General features: G+C 45.9%; 1 protein-coding gene across 8 annotated transcripts in view; it reads left to right on the top strand.

Annotated features, from left to right (window-relative positions):
* HYDIN (HYDIN axonemal central pair apparatus protein) overlaps positions 1–16111 on the top strand; it is a 1718235-nt gene that overhangs the window by 103844 nt on the left and 1598280 nt on the right. For all 8 annotated transcript variants that reach the window (XM_033943280.1, XM_033943278.1, XM_033943277.1 and 5 more), the window contains one exon: positions 12081–12280. In XM_033943280.1, the coding sequence (XP_033799171.1) occupies positions 12081–12280 (200 nt within the window). The remainder of the gene's footprint in view (positions 1–12080; positions 12281–16111) is intronic.

Below are 16111 nucleotides of genomic sequence, written 5' to 3'. Positions count from 1 at the left end.
TTACAATTCGCTACTGTTGCCGGCTTCGGGCTTTCCTCTTTGCCGGGTCCTGCCTATTTCCTGTTTCCATGAGGGGGTGATGACAGAGGGAGAAATATGGAGAGGTGGCAGAGCTGAAATGAATCATGTACAAAGGAGAGAAGGGGCATGGGATAGACAGTTTATGAAAGGAGCATAGAAAGAGGGAAAATGCCATATGGAACGGGGAGAGGGAGGACAGTGGATGAAGGGGCTGATGCTGCATGGAAGAGAGAAAGAAGACTGATGCTGGCTAGGAGGAAGAAAGTGAAGACAAGATGATTAAAGCAAAAACGACAAAAGGTAGAAAAAATATTTTTTTGTTGCTTTAGAATAAAATAGTGTTGTTGCTGTATTGATAAAACTTTTATAAACAGAAAATAAGGGGCGGGGCAGAGCCAGGGGGCCCAGTGTACTTGTGTGCCTAGGGGCCCTCGAAGAATTAATCCTGCCCTGCGTATTGGAGGGCGAAAAATAGACCTAGGAAATGCCTTCTTAAGTATCAGAAGAAGCCAGAAGAAAAGGATTCTTTCCCTTGTATCCTTAGATACTGTTCTATTGCTCAAGCACTGGGAAGAAAAATTAAGAACATCTGGCTTATGTTCCAGGGCAGAAGGGCTCCTAGAAAGGGTCAGGGGCTTGGAGGATCAGACAAACTTAATAAATGGGTTTTCAGTGCTCCTCTGAGAGCTTGGAATGTTGGGGAGTTCAAGAGGAGGTTGCTAAGGGTGTTGTTCCAGATGCCTGCTTGGAAGGAGAGGGTTCTGTCAAGGAATCTTTTGAAGTGGCATCTCTTGGGAGTTGGGAATGAGAAAATCAGCGTTTTGTGGGAGGGGCGGGGTTTGTCTTGTAGGATGAAGTGATTCAGTAGGTAGGTGGGCGAGGTGCCGAATAGTGTTTTATAGCAAAGGCAACCAAACTTAAAGATGATTCTGGCCTCAATCGGCAACCAATGTAGTTTTCTGTAATACAGGGTTATGTGATCGGATTTTTGTGTTTTGGACCATTCTTAGGGGTCCTTTTATCAAGCCATGCTAGGGGGGTTAGCGCGGACATTTCATCACGCGCTAACCTCTGTGGCCGGCTAAAAAACTAATGCCTGCTCAATGCAGGCTTTAGCGGCTAGCGCAGCAGGTGGTTTAACGCGCGGTATTATGCGCGTTAAACCCCTACCGCAGCTTGATAAAAGGACCCCTTAGTCTTTTTATGGGTTTTTAAAAAAAATGAGATCCTAGGTATACAATGTTGCAGTAGTCCAGTGAACTTAGAATCAGAGACTGGACTAGAAGTCTAAACGTTGTGAAACTGAAGAACGGTTTTAGTATACGTAGTTTCCATAGAAGGTTAAAGCATTTTTTGATTAGGATGCTGGTATGGGCATCAAATGTAAGTTGTTGGTCGATGGTAATGCCTAAGATTTTTATCGTGGAATTGATTGGGAAGTTTCTTCCATTTATGTCAAGTGAGGGTTCTGTGTTTTTGGTGGTCAGGGAGGCCATGAAGAATTAATTTTTTTCTGGATTTAATTTAAGTTTAAAATCGCGCTACCTGTTTGATGACTGATGCAATGAAGTCTCTAGTTTCGGACGAAAGGGTAGAGATGGGGATGATGATTGTGATATCATCCACGTACGTATATGTATAATTTGAGGTTCAGATTTGATAGATTGTGTCCAAGAGAGGCCAAGTAGAGGTTGAAGAGGGTGGGAGAGAGAGGTGAACCTTGTGGGATGCCGCAGGGGTTGGTGCATGGTTGTGAGTAGGCTTGTTCGTTGAAAACTTCGTAGGATTTGGATTTCAGGAAGCCTTTGAACCAGTTTAGTACTTGGCCCATAATGCCGATAGCATCCAGGCAGCTGAGTAAGATATCATGGTCCGCTGGGTTGATTTGGGGTACTAGTGCTTGTTTCCCAGTGCTAAGTATATGGGAAATGTGATCTATGACGGAGGCTATGGCGGTTTCAGTGCTGTGGTGTGTGCGGAAGCCTGATTGGAATTCGTGTAGTGTTGAGAATTTGTCCAGGTAGTTTGTCAGGGCAATGTTGATCAGTCCTTCCATCAATTTGGTAAAGAAGGGGATGTTAGCTACTGGTCTGTAGTTGGAGGGTAGGGAAATTGGATGTTTATGGTTTTTGATGATGGGAGTGATGAGTTGTGGCCAAGATCAATTGGAAAGTTAAAATTGATCATGTGATATCCAATTGTAGAGCAGAAGGGTGTGGGATCTGATTTCATGATGCTAGGTGGGCAGCTATCGAAGTGGCAATAGGAGTTGGCATATTTGTTGTAGAGTTGGAGGAATTGGAACCAGTTGGAGATTTCAAAACGGTTCCAGTACATGTCAGCTGGGATCGAATCCAGTCGGGGGCACATAGAGGTGAAGGGGTGATGGGGGGGGGGAGTTTTGGAAGGATGACCTTAGTAGGAGGATTTTTGATTTGAAGTGGGACGCAAAGGTCTCTGCAGATGGAAGTTGGATGAAGGGGGCTCTTTTGTGTTGGTTGACATCGAATAAAGTGTTGATTAGTTTAAAGAGCTCTTTACTGTTGATAGTGGGGGAACCTATTTTATTCGAGTAGTAAGTGCGTCGCTTTTCTTTTGTCAATCTTTTGTATTCATGTATCGTGGATCTACAAGTTGTCTTGTCCTTCTCATTCTTGCTTTTGGTACAAATTATTTCTAGTTAGCGTGCGTTTCGTTTTAGTGTTGTTAGTTCCATGTCATACCATCTGTCAATTATGTGGTGTCTTATCTTGCCTTTCTTAAGCGGTGTAATTTTGTCTAGGATCATAGTGCTGGCATTGTTCCAGTTTGCAGTGAAGTCCGAATTTGTGTTGAAATTGGGGAGTAATTCGAAGTGAGACCAGAATTCGGTGGTCTGAAGGTTGTGGTTGGGGCCTCTTTTCTGTGGTTAATTGAGGGTTCGGGCTTTGTGTTACTCCAGAGTAGCTAGAATTTGGCGAGTAGGTGGTCTGACCAAATGTTGTCATACCAGGTTGCATTTGTGAGGGAGATGGGGGAGTGGGTTGGGTCTTTGGATGAGAAGGAAATTAGGTCCAAGAGGTGTCCTCTCTGAGGGGTGGTGGAAGGTAGGGAGATTAGGAAGGGGAAAACTTCCTTGATCGAAGGTGAGTCTTGGCATTCAAGGTGGAGGTTTATATCACCCAGTAGTAGATTGAAACAGGCAGGAAACAGAGGGTTGGAGTAAAGGGCCAATACTCAGACTGGCAATGGGTCACGAGCGGAGTTCCACAGGGGTCGGTGCTGGGACCTCTACTGTTCAACATATTTATTAACGATCTGGAGGCAGGGACAAAATGTGAGGTTATCAAATTTGCTGATGACACCAAACTCTGCAGCAGGGTTAGAAACACGGAAGACTGTGAAGACCTGCAAAGGGACCTAACGAAACTGGAAGACTGGGCAAAAAAGTGGCAAATGAGTTTTAACATAGAGAAATGCAAGGTCATGGATGTAGGGAAAAAGAACCCGATGTTCAGCTACAAAATGGGGGGAACACTGCTAGGGGTAAGTAACCTTGAAAGGGACCTGGGGGTGATGGTCGACACATCACTGAAACCATCGGCGCAATGTGCGACAGCCTCCAAGAAAGCAAACAGAATGCTGGGCATCATCAAAAAGGGTATTACAACCAGGACGAAGGAAGTCATCATGCCGCTGTATCGCGCAATGGTGCGCCCGCACCTGGAGTACTGTGTTCAATATTGGTCGCCGTACCTCAAGAAGGACATGGCGAAACTCGAGGGAGTGCAGAGGAGGGCGACTAAATTGATAAAAGGTATGGAAAATTTTTCATACGATGACAGGTTAAAAATGCTGGGGCTGTTCTCCCTGGAGAAGAGGAGACTTAGAGGAGACATGATAGAAACCTTCAAAATCCTTAAGGGCATAGAGAAAGTGAATAAGGACAGATTCTTCAAACCGTGGGGAGCCACAAGCACTAGGGGTCACTCGGAGAAATTGAAAGGGGACAGGTTTAGAACAAATGCTAGGAGGTTCTTTTTTACCCAGAGGGTGGTGGACACATGGAACGCGCTTCCGGAGAATGTGATAAGCCAGAACTCTGTACAGGGGTTCAAGGAGGGTTTGGATAGGTTCCTGATGCTGCGCGCCTCGACCACCTGCACTGGAAGCTCGTTCCAATGCTCAATCACTCTCTCCGTGAAGAAGTATTTCCTGGTGTCTCCACGGAACTTCCCTCCCCTGAGCTTGAGCGGATGTCCTCTTGTGGTCGAGGGTCCCCTGAGAAGAAAGATATCATCTTCCACCTCTACCCGTCCCGTGATGTACTTAAATGTCTCAATCATGTCTCCCCTCTCCCTACGCTCCTCGAGAGTGTAGAGCTGCAATTTGCTCAGTCTTTCTTCGTACGGGAGACCCTTTAGCCCCGAGACCATCCTGGTGGCCATCCGCTGAACCGATTCAACTCTGAGCACATCCTTACGGTAATGTGGCCTCCAGAATTGAACACAGTATTCCAGATGCGGTCTCACCATGGCTCTGTACAGTGGCATCATGACTTCAGGTTTCCTGTTGACGAAGCTTCTCTTGATACAGCCTATCATTTGCCGTGCTTTAGATGAAGCCTTCTCCACTTGAGTGGATGCTTTCATGTCAGCACTGATGATTACTCCTAAGTCTCGTTCTGCCGTAGTCCTGGCTAAAGTTTCTCCATTCAGGGTGTAAGTTCTGCAAGGATTTCCGTTGCCGAGATGCATGACCTTACATTTTTTGGCATTGAAGCCCAGCTGCCAGATCAAGGACCAACTTTCTAAAGTACGCAGGTCTTGCTCCATAGCATCCTGAAGATTATAGCCGTTTACTACATTGCATAGTTTGGCGTCATCAGCGAATAAGGTTACCTTGCCTTGGAGCCCTTGAGTCAGATCCCTAATGAATATGTTGAAGAGGAGTGGGCCCAGGACCGAACCCTGTGGCACTCCGCTGGTCACCTCTGACATTTTAGAAAGGGTACCGTTGACCACCACCCTCTGAAGTCTGCCACTAAGCCAATCTTTAACCTATGCAGTTAGAGTCTCTCCTAATCCCATAGATTTCATCTTGTTCAGCAGCCTGCGGTGTGGGACGCTGTCAAACGCTTTGCTGAAGTCCAGGTGCACGACGTCCAGGGACTCTCCTGAGTCTAGTCTTCTTGTTACCCAGTCAAAGAAGCTTATTAGATTGGACTGGCATGACCTACCCTTGGTGAATCCATGTTGGCTGGGATCCCGGAGATTTCCCTCGTTCAGGATCGTATCTAATTTATACTTAATTAGTGTTTCCATGAGTTTGCACACTATTGAGGTGAGGCTTACCGGTCTATAGTTCGCAGCCTCAGCCTTGCAACCCTTTTTATGTAGAGGAACGACGTTGGCTGTTTTCCAGTCCAACGGAACTTTCCCCGTACTTAGTGAGAGATTGAAGAGCACCGCCAACGGTTCTGCCAGGACATCTCTCAATTCTCTGAGCACTCTTGGGTGTAAATTGTTCGGTCCCATGGCCTTGTTTACCTTTAGCCTTGCCAGTTCGTTGTAGACGTCCCCAGGAGTGAACTCAAAGTTCTGAAACGGGTCATCCACGTCTTGTATTATCATCAACTGTGGTCCGTGTCCCGGTGCTTCGCAGGTGAAGACTGAGCAGAAATATTCATTTAGTAGTTCTGCTTTTTCTGAATCCGCCACCGCGTAGTTTCCGTCTGGTTGTCTAAGGCGTACTATACCGTCTGTGTTCCTTTTCCTATCGCTGATATACCTAAAAAAGGATTTGTCCCCTTTTTTAATGTTTTTTGCCAGAGTTTCTTCCATTCGACGTTTGGCCTCCCTAACTGCTGTTTTGACCGCTGCCGATCTGGTCTTATATTCTACTTTAGTTTCTGTTCTCTGGGTGCGTTTGTAGGAAAGAAATGCTTTTTTCTTCTCCTTAATGAGGAGTGAGATCTCTTCAGTGAACCATTGGGGTTTGTTGTTTCTTTGCCGTTTATCTACTGATTTTATGTAGCGATTAGTTGCTTCGTGTATGGATGATTTCAGGTACGACCACATAGTTTCCATATTGCCGGTCTCTGCTTGGTCCTGTAACGTCTGATGAACGTGATCTCCCATACGTGCGAAGTCGGCACCCCGAAAGTTGAGCACCTTTGTTTTTGTAATTGATTTAGGGGATCCTTTCCCAATGTTGAACCATACCATGTTATGGTCGCTGGAGGCTAGCGTATCTCCTACCGAGACCTCTGAGATGCTTTCCCCGTTTGTGAGTACCAGGTCTAGGATCGTCTGGGCCCTAGTGGGCTCCGTTACCATCTGTCTGAGATGTACTCCTTTTATGGAGTTCAGAAGCCTCCTGCTGCTGCTGGTTGCTGCTGAAAATGTGTTCCAGTCTGCGTCAGGCATGTTAAAGTCCCCTAGCAGCACAGTGTCACCCCATAGAGTTATATTCTCTATGTCTTCAATTAATTCTGCATCCATGTTTTCCGGTTGTCTTGGAGGTCTGTATACCACACCAAGATACAGGCATTTTTTACTACCTCGTGCCAGGTTAACCCAGAGGGACTCCCCGGTATACTTGACATCAGTGATCCTGGTAGTTTTGATGTCTTCCTTAATGTATAGTGCTACCCCTCCACCTAACCTGCCCTCTCTGTCCTGACGAAGTAGATTGTACCCCGGTATAGCCATATCCCACCTATGTGCGTCAGTGAACCAAGTCTCGGATATTGCCACCACGTCTAGGTTGGCATCCCTTATTTCAGTTTCTAGTTCTAGAATTTTATTGCCTAAACTGTGTGCATTAACATACATGGCCCTCCACACTTTGTGTTTGCTGAGTCCCTGTAAGGCTATTCCTGACCGAGTCTGTGTGGCTCCAAGAGAACTGTTTGCATATTGGGTCCTTACCTCGGAATCTGAGTGTCGACTCGTCCCATCAGGATAGTTCCTTTCCACCCCAGTATATGAGTAGGTCCCCTCCCCCAACTTACCTAGTTTAAAGCCCTGCGAAGTAGGCGGGCTAGTCGGTGTCCGAAGATGTTCTTACCTCTGCTGGTTAAATGGAGTCCGTCTGGTCCCTGTAGTCCTTGCAGCGCCTCTCTATGATCCAGGAATCCGAAGTTCATATCTCGACACCATCCTCGTAGCCATTCGTTCGTTCTCAGGATGCATTCATCTCTGGCTCTTCCCTTGCCTCTAACTGGTAGGATTGATGAGAAGACTACCTGCGCACTTGTCTGCTTCAGCCTCTCACCCAAGGCTCCGAAGTCTCTGGCGATGGTTTCTGGGGTGTTCCTGGCAGTGTCATTCGTACCTATATGGATAAGAAGCATAGGAAAATGGTCATGAGGTGTAAGTAATTTCCCTAGGCTGGTGGTGATGTCCCGTATTTTGGCACCAGGCAGACAGCAAACCTCTCTTGATTGTGCATCCGGTCTGCAGATTGGTCCCTCGGTGCCCCTCAGCATGGAGTCCCCGATGACTATAACTCTGCGCTTCTTCCGTTGTGGAGGAGGAGGAAGTCGGTCAGCAGATGGGGTTGCGTGTTGGGCCTGTTCTTCGAGTTCTTCGTGCTGGGCCTGCTCCTGTACCTTGTCGGCAGCTTCTTCCTGAAGAATCTGGAATCTATTCTTCAGGACGAGATGAGGGGTTGATGTAGGGTCGGCCTGTTGGGGAGAAAAAGAAGAGGATGAAGAGATTGAAAAAAGGAGGGGGGATCTTCTATATTTACCTGTGGAAGATGTCACCAACTGCCAGGTGTCATTGCCGCCAGCCATTTCCTGTAGGTAGGTAGGTTATAGAAGTAGGCAGAAACCACTCCACAGGTCGCAGACCTGATGGGCCGCCGCGGGAGCGGACCGCTGGGCGAGATGGACCTTGGTCTGACCCAGTGGAGGCACCTTCTTATGTTCTTATGAATTTGTCCTACCCGGATGGTCTCAGGACTCAAGGATCTCCCGTACGAGGAACGGCTGGATAAGTTGCAGCTGTACTCACTCGAGGAATGCAGAGAGAGGGGTGACATGATCGAGACATTCAAGTATCTCACGGGCCGCATCGTGGTGGAAGAAGATATCTTCTTTTTCAAGGGTCCTGCGGCAATAAGGGGGCATCCATGGAAAATCAGGGGCGGGAAACTGCACGGGGACACCAGGAAATTCTTTTTCACTGAAAGGGTGGTTGATCGCTGGAATAGTCTTCCACTTCAGGTTATTGAGGCCAGCAGCGTGCCTGATTTTAAGGCCAAATGGGATAGACACGTGGGATCTATTCACAGAGAAAGGTAGGGGAGGGTCATTGGGGTGGGCAGACTAGATGGGCCATGGCCCTTATCTGCCATCTATTTCTATGTTTCTATGTTTAATTCTTGGCTGGCTACATGCCATTTGTTGGGCGGGATATAGAACAAGGTGGTGACTAGATGATTAGTTAGATCAGGTTTTGAGAGGTAACAGGAGAGGATTTTGAGGTCTTCTGTAGATTTAGAGTCGATAATCTGGAAGTTGAAGAGGTCTTTTTGGATGATGGCTATTCTACCTCCTTATTTGGAGCTACTGGAGAGGGGGATGATTTTTATAGTCATTGGGTAAGACGTCATTGATAACTAAGTCGTCTGAGAAGAGCCAGGTCTCGGTTATGAATACTAGGTCTAGCTGGGATTCAGTTAGCCAGTCTTTCACTAGCTGGGCTTTATTCCTAATGGATCTTATGTTAAGGTAAGCACAGGAGAAGGTGTAGGAGGTTAGAGGTAGAGTGGGTCTGGCGAGGGTGGTGATCTGTAATATATCCATACATCCTGCTCACAGAAAGTTTCTGTGTTTTCACATAGCTCAACACTTCTAGTACAAAGTTCTGCCATTCGGCTTGGCTTCTTCTCCAAAAGTATTCACCAAGTGCCTAGTGGTTGAGGTAGCAACCCTACATAGATTGAATCAAGTTGGGCAGACTATAGACCATTCGGTTCTTTATCTGCCGTCATCTACTATGTTACTCATGGATTTCAAGTGTTTCCATATCTGGACGATTGGCTGATAAAGGCTGCATCTCTTCAAGCTGTACTTTCCGTAAAACAGTTGACAGTAACATTTCTTCAGCAGCTAAGGTTCAAAGTCAACTTTCTAAAGTCCCAACTTGAACCTTCTAGACCAGGGATCTTTAAGTCCCTCCTTGAGGGCCGCAAACCAGTCGGGTTTTCAGGATTTCCCCAATGAATATGCATTAAAAGCAGTGCATGCACATAGATCTTATGCATATTCATTGGGGAAATCCTGAAAACCCAACTGGATTGCGGCCCTCAAGGAGCTCTAGACTGCAATTCATAGGAGCCCTACTCGACACTGTTCATCTACGGGCTTTTCTACCTCAACAAAGACAAGACACTTTGCTTCAACTTTGCAGTCATGTCTCACTTCTACAAACCATTTCATCCAGATAGATGATGCGGCTCTTGGGTCACATGGCATCCACAGTCTTTGTTACCCCCTTAGCAAGGCTCCATCTCAGATCAGCTCAGTGGGCCCTAGCAGTTCAATGGTCTCAAGCTCTCGATTCCTTCTCTCAAAAGATTACAGTCACCTCACAACTTTGTCAATCTTTTCAGTGGTAGATGGATCCATCCAAACTTTCCAGAGGTCTTCTGTTTCACATGTATGCTTGGGGAGCTCACATGGACAGTCTTCATATATAAGGTTACTGGCCTGCTCAAGAGAAGACATTACACATCAATCTATTAGAGATGAGGAAAATTCAAAATTCTCTAAAAACCTTTCAAAGCAGTTTTTCCAATCAGGTCCTCCTGGTTCGCACGGACAATCAAGTAGCAATATCAACAAACAAGGAGAAATGGGCTCTCTCCCTCTTTGTCAAGAAGCCTAGCACATTTAGAACTAGGCGAGTGCTCAAAACATATTTCTCAAAGCCATATATGTTCAAGGGTCACAGAATACTCTAGCCGACAAACTCAGCAGATTTCTTCGACCGCAGAAGTGGACTCTCAACTCCAAAGTATTACGCAACATTTTCTCACTATGGAGGACTCCTCAGATAGACCTGTTTGCATCTCCCCACAATCACAAATTGCCTCACTTCTGCGCCAGACAATATTCTGCTCAACGTCTGGAAGCAGATGCCTTTCTTCTGGATTGGACAGATGTATTCCACTTTGCAGTTCCACCAATCTCTTTCATTCTCAAGACATTGGTCAAACTCAAGCCCAAGTCAGCCACTATGATCCTGATAGGTCCTCAGTGACCCAGGCAACCTTGGTTCTTCATTCTACTTCAGCTGAATGCCAGGGATCCAGTTCCTTTGCAAATTTTTTCATTTCTCTGCTCACTCAGAGTCAAGGGTCTCTTTTATATCCCAGTCTACAATCTCTACATCTAACAACTTGGTACCTCTCGGCCTGACTTCAGCAGATTGTAATCTCTCTGACTCAGTACAAGCCAACTTAGCTGCTTCCAGAAAACTTTCTCAGCAATGCTATCAACTGGTGTACATGCTTCAATGCATGGTGTATTCTCCATCACCAAGATGCTCCATCTTCTTCTCTACCTTCAGTATTGGATTATTTCAATTTATCAAATTCTGGGCTGAAAACCACCTCGGTCAGAGTTCACCTTAGTGCTATTAGTTCTTTCCATGTTCCTATCAACAATAAATCTCTGGCCTCTCACCCTCTTGTTTCCAGGTTTATGAAGGGACTTTTCAATTCCAAACCTCCACTCAAGCCACTTCCAGTTGTCTGGGATCTTAATGTAGTCCTAGCCAGTTTGATGAAAGTGGTCTTCTTGATCTTCAAGCACTTGTTTGTGACCTACTGTTCACAGTATTTCATCATAATAAGGTGGTACTCTGCTCCCATCCTAAATACCTCCTGAAAGTAGTCACGGAATTTCATCTGAATCAATCCATTGTGCTTCTAGTTTTCTTCCCAATGCCTCATACTCATCCTGGAGAAACAGCTCTTCACATTTTGGATTGTAAGCGGGCCACACAGAACTTCACCTCAACTGTTCATCTCCTTTGATCCTAACAGAATGGGCAATCCTGTATCCAAGAGAACTATTTCCACATGGCTAATGACCTGTATTTCTTTCTGCTATGCTCAGGCTGGGCTGCAACTTGAGGGTCGTGTAAAAGCAAGCAAAGTCTGCACTATGGCAACATCAGTAGCGTTCTTACATTCCACGCCCATTGATGAAATTTGCAAAGCAGCTGCTTGGTCCTCAAGTCATACTTTCACATCTCATTACTGTCTAGAATCCTATTCCAGACAAAATGGTTGTTTCAGCCAAGCAGTATTACATAATTTATTTTCTTCTTAATGGCCAACTGTCCCTCCATCCCATTTCAGTAAGCTTGGGAGACCCACATGTGAGAATATGCTGCCTGCTTGTCCTAGGATAACGTATAGTTACTTCCTTTAACAAGTGTTATCCGGAGACAGCAGGCAGATATTCTCACATCCCTCCCACCTCCCCTGTTTGGCTTCTTAGCTTGCTTACGGAACTGAGGTACTGGGAGTTAGCATTGGGTGGGAAGACACTTGTGCATGCGTGGTGCGGACAGTCACAAAGTTTCTTAATACTTAAAGTGACAGTTCACTTTTAACACTGTCCATTCTGGGATGATGCCACCCACATGTGAGAATATCTGCCTGCTGGCTCCAGATAACACCTGTTATGGTAAGTAACTGTGCTTTATGAGCAGATCAGAACCTTGGTTTTGGGGAATTCCCTGGGTCCCTTCATCTCCTGTCTTTTACTCTAGAGCTCTTGCATGCTTTGGAACAAACTGAAGAGGGCCGCAGATGCCTGGAAGAAGGAGGAGGTTTCAAAAGATGTGATTGACATCTTTCTGCGGTATGCTCATGAGAATGGACAGAGTACCCTAAGGTTCAGCATACTATTCTTATCTACTGGAAAAGATATTATCAAGGTAAGAACCTAATCTCCTTTTTTTGTATTCTTACTTCCTTTCCCTTTGCCAACACCATTTCACAACTTCTTTAGAAATTTACAAAGTTAATACTAGGTATATTTTATTTCCCTGTAGGATTACTTCCATGAGGTGATTTGTGTCACAGAAAGGGAGAAGTTTGTAGTTCCTATCAGAGCCATAGGTGCCCGGGCAATTTTGGACTTTCCTGACCAACTCAACTTTTCTACCTGTCCTGTTAAGTACAATTCTCAGAAGACACTACTTGTACGCAATATTGGCAACCGAGAGGCCAAATTCTGTTTGAATACTTGGAGGTACGTAGTAATAATTTTATTGTTCACTTTTACAGAATATTTTCTTGGGAAATAACCACAAATAGTGTTGGACCAGCTTCCCTTTAAAACATAAGAAGATCCAGGAAACACTTGACGAAGTAGATTATATTTAATATAATTTAATTGAATATTGGAATTTACCATATATTTTATTCTCAGTTGAGTCAACATTCAAACACAGAGGTGAATGTTTTTTTAAATGCCAGCCATGCTATTGAAAATTAAACATATTTTTCAGCATTTTTTCTAATTTTTCAGCATTTTTTCTAATGCAAAAGGCATATGAGTTTTGACCAGTGAGTTATTCTTTATTCATGAGTTTGTAGAAGGCATTATCTGACTTTTTCTCTCAGCTCCACCTCCTGCATCTCTGGGTTGTGCCCCATCTCTTCTGTTTTTTCTTCTACAAGCAAGTTGGAAGATGTCTTTCTGATCTGCTCTGATTTAGATTTTTTATTTTCAGATCTTTATCTAAACTGTGATACTTGTGGTGCTCCTGAGGTTCCCTGTACAATGCTGCCTGGGAGAAGACACAGACTCTATGGTCAGAAATCTTTAGCTGGGAGAGTAACCATTTTACAGGGAACCTGCATGGCCAGCCTGCCCTAACACTTTGGTGGCTTGGGAACTGTTTCCCTAGGGAGTGTGGCTCACTTCTGGTTTTACTAGAGCTTTAGTATAGACTATGTGGCCCCATGCTAGACCTGAGGGCTTTAGTGGGTGCTGGCTAGCTGACAAAGACATGTGAGGAGCTGTGGAGGTCTGGGCTCTCAGGCTCATTCAGGGTCTGTCTGGCAACCCGAAGAAACAAGCATTTGAAGTGAAATTTCATGCTTGTCTGAGGCAGCTTTCTTCTCCATTGTCAGGCTGCAGTTTCAGCTGAAGCAGACACAGCACCAATACAAGTGAGTACAGCTCAGCTCTCAGTTATAAGCAGCTTTAAGGCTCAAACCACATATTTCCCTTCACATTCAGATATTCCCAAGATGCTGACAGAGCACTGGGAGCTCCTGAAGTCCCCTGGCATGTTGCTAGGACTATGACAAAGTTTTATCCGATGGCTCTGGATTTTCAGCAACTGTCTGTCCCTCCTAAAATGGATTTGTTGGTAGCACAAATGACTAAACATACTGTGCTACCTAGTGAAGGCGGAGTAATTTTAAAGGATGCACAAGACTGCAGAGTGGATTTAGTCCTCAAAAGGCAATTTGAGACCCTAGCCAGGGGTCTAAAGGTGGTGGCCTTGGCTTCTTTTGTTGAATGCACTTGCCATAACAGATTGAACCAAGTTCTGTTGGTGGAGGATGACACATACTCCCAGTTTCTAATTTTGGGAGTGGATTATATAGCAGGTGCTCTAAATGATATTTTTAGAGTTATGGACAAGGTTTCTGCTTATTCGATCTCTGCCCACAGAATGTTCTGGATCAGATGGTGGGCAGGAGATTTGGTATCCAAGGCCACTTTGAGTAGGCTTCCGTTCAAGGGCCAAATGTCTATGGCCAGTGTGGCAGATTGTCACTTGAAGTCCTTGCCAGACAGTAGACTACAGGCCTCTAGGGAGTCAGGTCGTAATTCCTTTTGGATTTCTGGATGATTTTGTCAGTCTTCAGCGGGGTCCACTGCCTATAGATCATCTTAAAGATCTCGTCAGAGGTTTAGAGACTCTAGGGGAGCTCAGACCTCTAGTGCTTTCTCCATTCCAGCCTCCAAGATGTCCCAATGATGCCAGGTCAGTAGTCAGACCCCCTCATTTTGGAAGGAGGTTGTTGGCTTATTGGGAGGCCTGGGCAAGGATTTGCTTGGAACACTGGGCACTAGACATCATTCAAGAGGGTTACAAGCTTGAATTCTTTCATCCTCTATGGGACTTATTTGTGGAATCTGGTTGGCCAGAGAAAGTGCTCAAAATCTGAGCAACAGTGAAATGGTTTGTGGATTTTAAGGCTGTAGAACCCATATATAGTGGTACCTTGGTTTACGAGCATAATTCGTTTCAGAAGCATGCTTGTAATCCAAAGTGCTCGTATATCAAAGCAACTTTTCCCATAGCAAGTAATGGAAACTTGGATGATTCGTTCCACATCCCAAAAACAGGCATAAGTTGCAAATAAAAGCTCACCCTCTCCTGCAAACTTTCAATATCTACTGCAGTACCCCCCACCCGTACCGGAGAACACAGTATCAGCCGCTGGCCCCCGAACAGCTTTCCCTCCTTCCTCTGTGTACTATTGCTCAAGAAAGCCTTCCTCTACCTCCAGCCTCTTTATCTCATCTCTAATCACAAACCATCCCCCTTGCTACCAACCCACCTCCCTGGCTCTGATGCCAAGCTTAACCCACAACTCTAGAAAGAATGTCAGCCACACTTACCCCCGGCAGCTGCCTGTACTCATGCCGTGGGCGGATGGTTTCTCCCCTCCACATTTAAGCGTTCTCAGGGAACATCATCATTAGGCTACCATCACCACGCTGCCAACATTCAAACCTGGTGTGCAGAATTTACTGGGGTGACATCAGGAGAAGCACTCCAATCTGTAAGGGGGAGAAGCTGTATTGGGCGGGGGAATCTCCTGTGCTTCTCTCCAACTTCCGGCTAACAAGTTTTTGGAGAAGCCAGCCCAACGCACCGAGCCACGTCCATGATGCGGGCCAATGGGAGAGAGGCTAGAAGTGAGTTGGGAGGGGAGCTCGGAATCGCGGCCGGCATGCTGCAGCTGAAGAACTCGGAAAGCAGCCCCGCAGCCCTGCTGCCAACTGAGGTCGATATCATGGAGGTGCCCTTTACTCCCCCAGGTCCCACAGCTCCACCCTATGGTCCTTAAACATCTGTGACCCGATCCTGCAGGCCCACATGAACGAGTACTTCCTGTACCGGGTGCCTACTGCTCTCTGCCGCCAGCCTCCTGCTCCTCTCGTCTGGTGCTGGTGTCCGCTAGAGGTAAAGGTTTGGGGGTGGGCCATGGGGGGAGTGAAGCCAGTTCTCGGGGTGGAATCACTTGCTGATCGAGTCAATGCTTGTTTTGCGAGAAAGTTTGCTTGAGTGTTTTGCTCGTCTTGCAAAACACTTGCAAATCGTGTTACTCGCAAACCGAGGTTTGACTGTACTAGCTGAAGAATTGGCTTGGACAGATACTCCATATATTTCATCATGCCCAAGAAAGATCAGACGACTGGTGAATCTGAAGTTGGTCAATGCAGTGCTGAAGGTGCCCCAATTCTGAATGGAGACCGTGTGTTGAGTCATAGCTTCAGTAGCGGTGGGGGAGTTTCTATCTCTCTAGATTTGACAGAGGCTTACTTGCATGTTTCTGGCTCACAGGAAGTTCCTGAGATTCCATGTACTAAAAAGACATTTCCAGTTCTCAGCACTCCCATTTGATCTGGCAACAAAGCCTTGCAACTTTACCAAGGTGATGGTCATTGTTGCAGCGCACCTGCGCAAGGCAGGGATCCAGGTGCATCTGTACTTGGATGACTGGCTGATCAGAGCTCTGTCGAAGCATGAGGGAGAGATAGCAGTGGCACAAGTTGTCCAACTGCTGCAGAACCTTGGTTGGATCATCAACTTTCAGAAGAGTCACTTGGAACCCACACAATCCCTAGAATACTTGGGAATTTGCTTCAACATGGCAGAAGGCTGTGTTTTCTTCCAGAGACATGCAAACTGAAACTAAGATGCCAGATTTTGGAGATACAGTGGTACCTTGGTTTAAGAGCATAATTCGTTCCAGAAGCATGCTCTTAAACCAAAACACTCGTATATCAAAGCAACTTTCCCCATAGAAGATAATGGAAACTTGAACAATT

The sequence above is a fragment of the Geotrypetes seraphini genome, chromosome 4 (genome assembly GCF_902459505.1).
Source record: "Geotrypetes seraphini chromosome 4, aGeoSer1.1, whole genome shotgun sequence".
NCBI lineage: Eukaryota > Metazoa > Chordata > Amphibia > Gymnophiona > Dermophiidae > Geotrypetes > Geotrypetes seraphini.
This window is presented reverse-complemented; position numbering and strand designations above follow the sequence as displayed.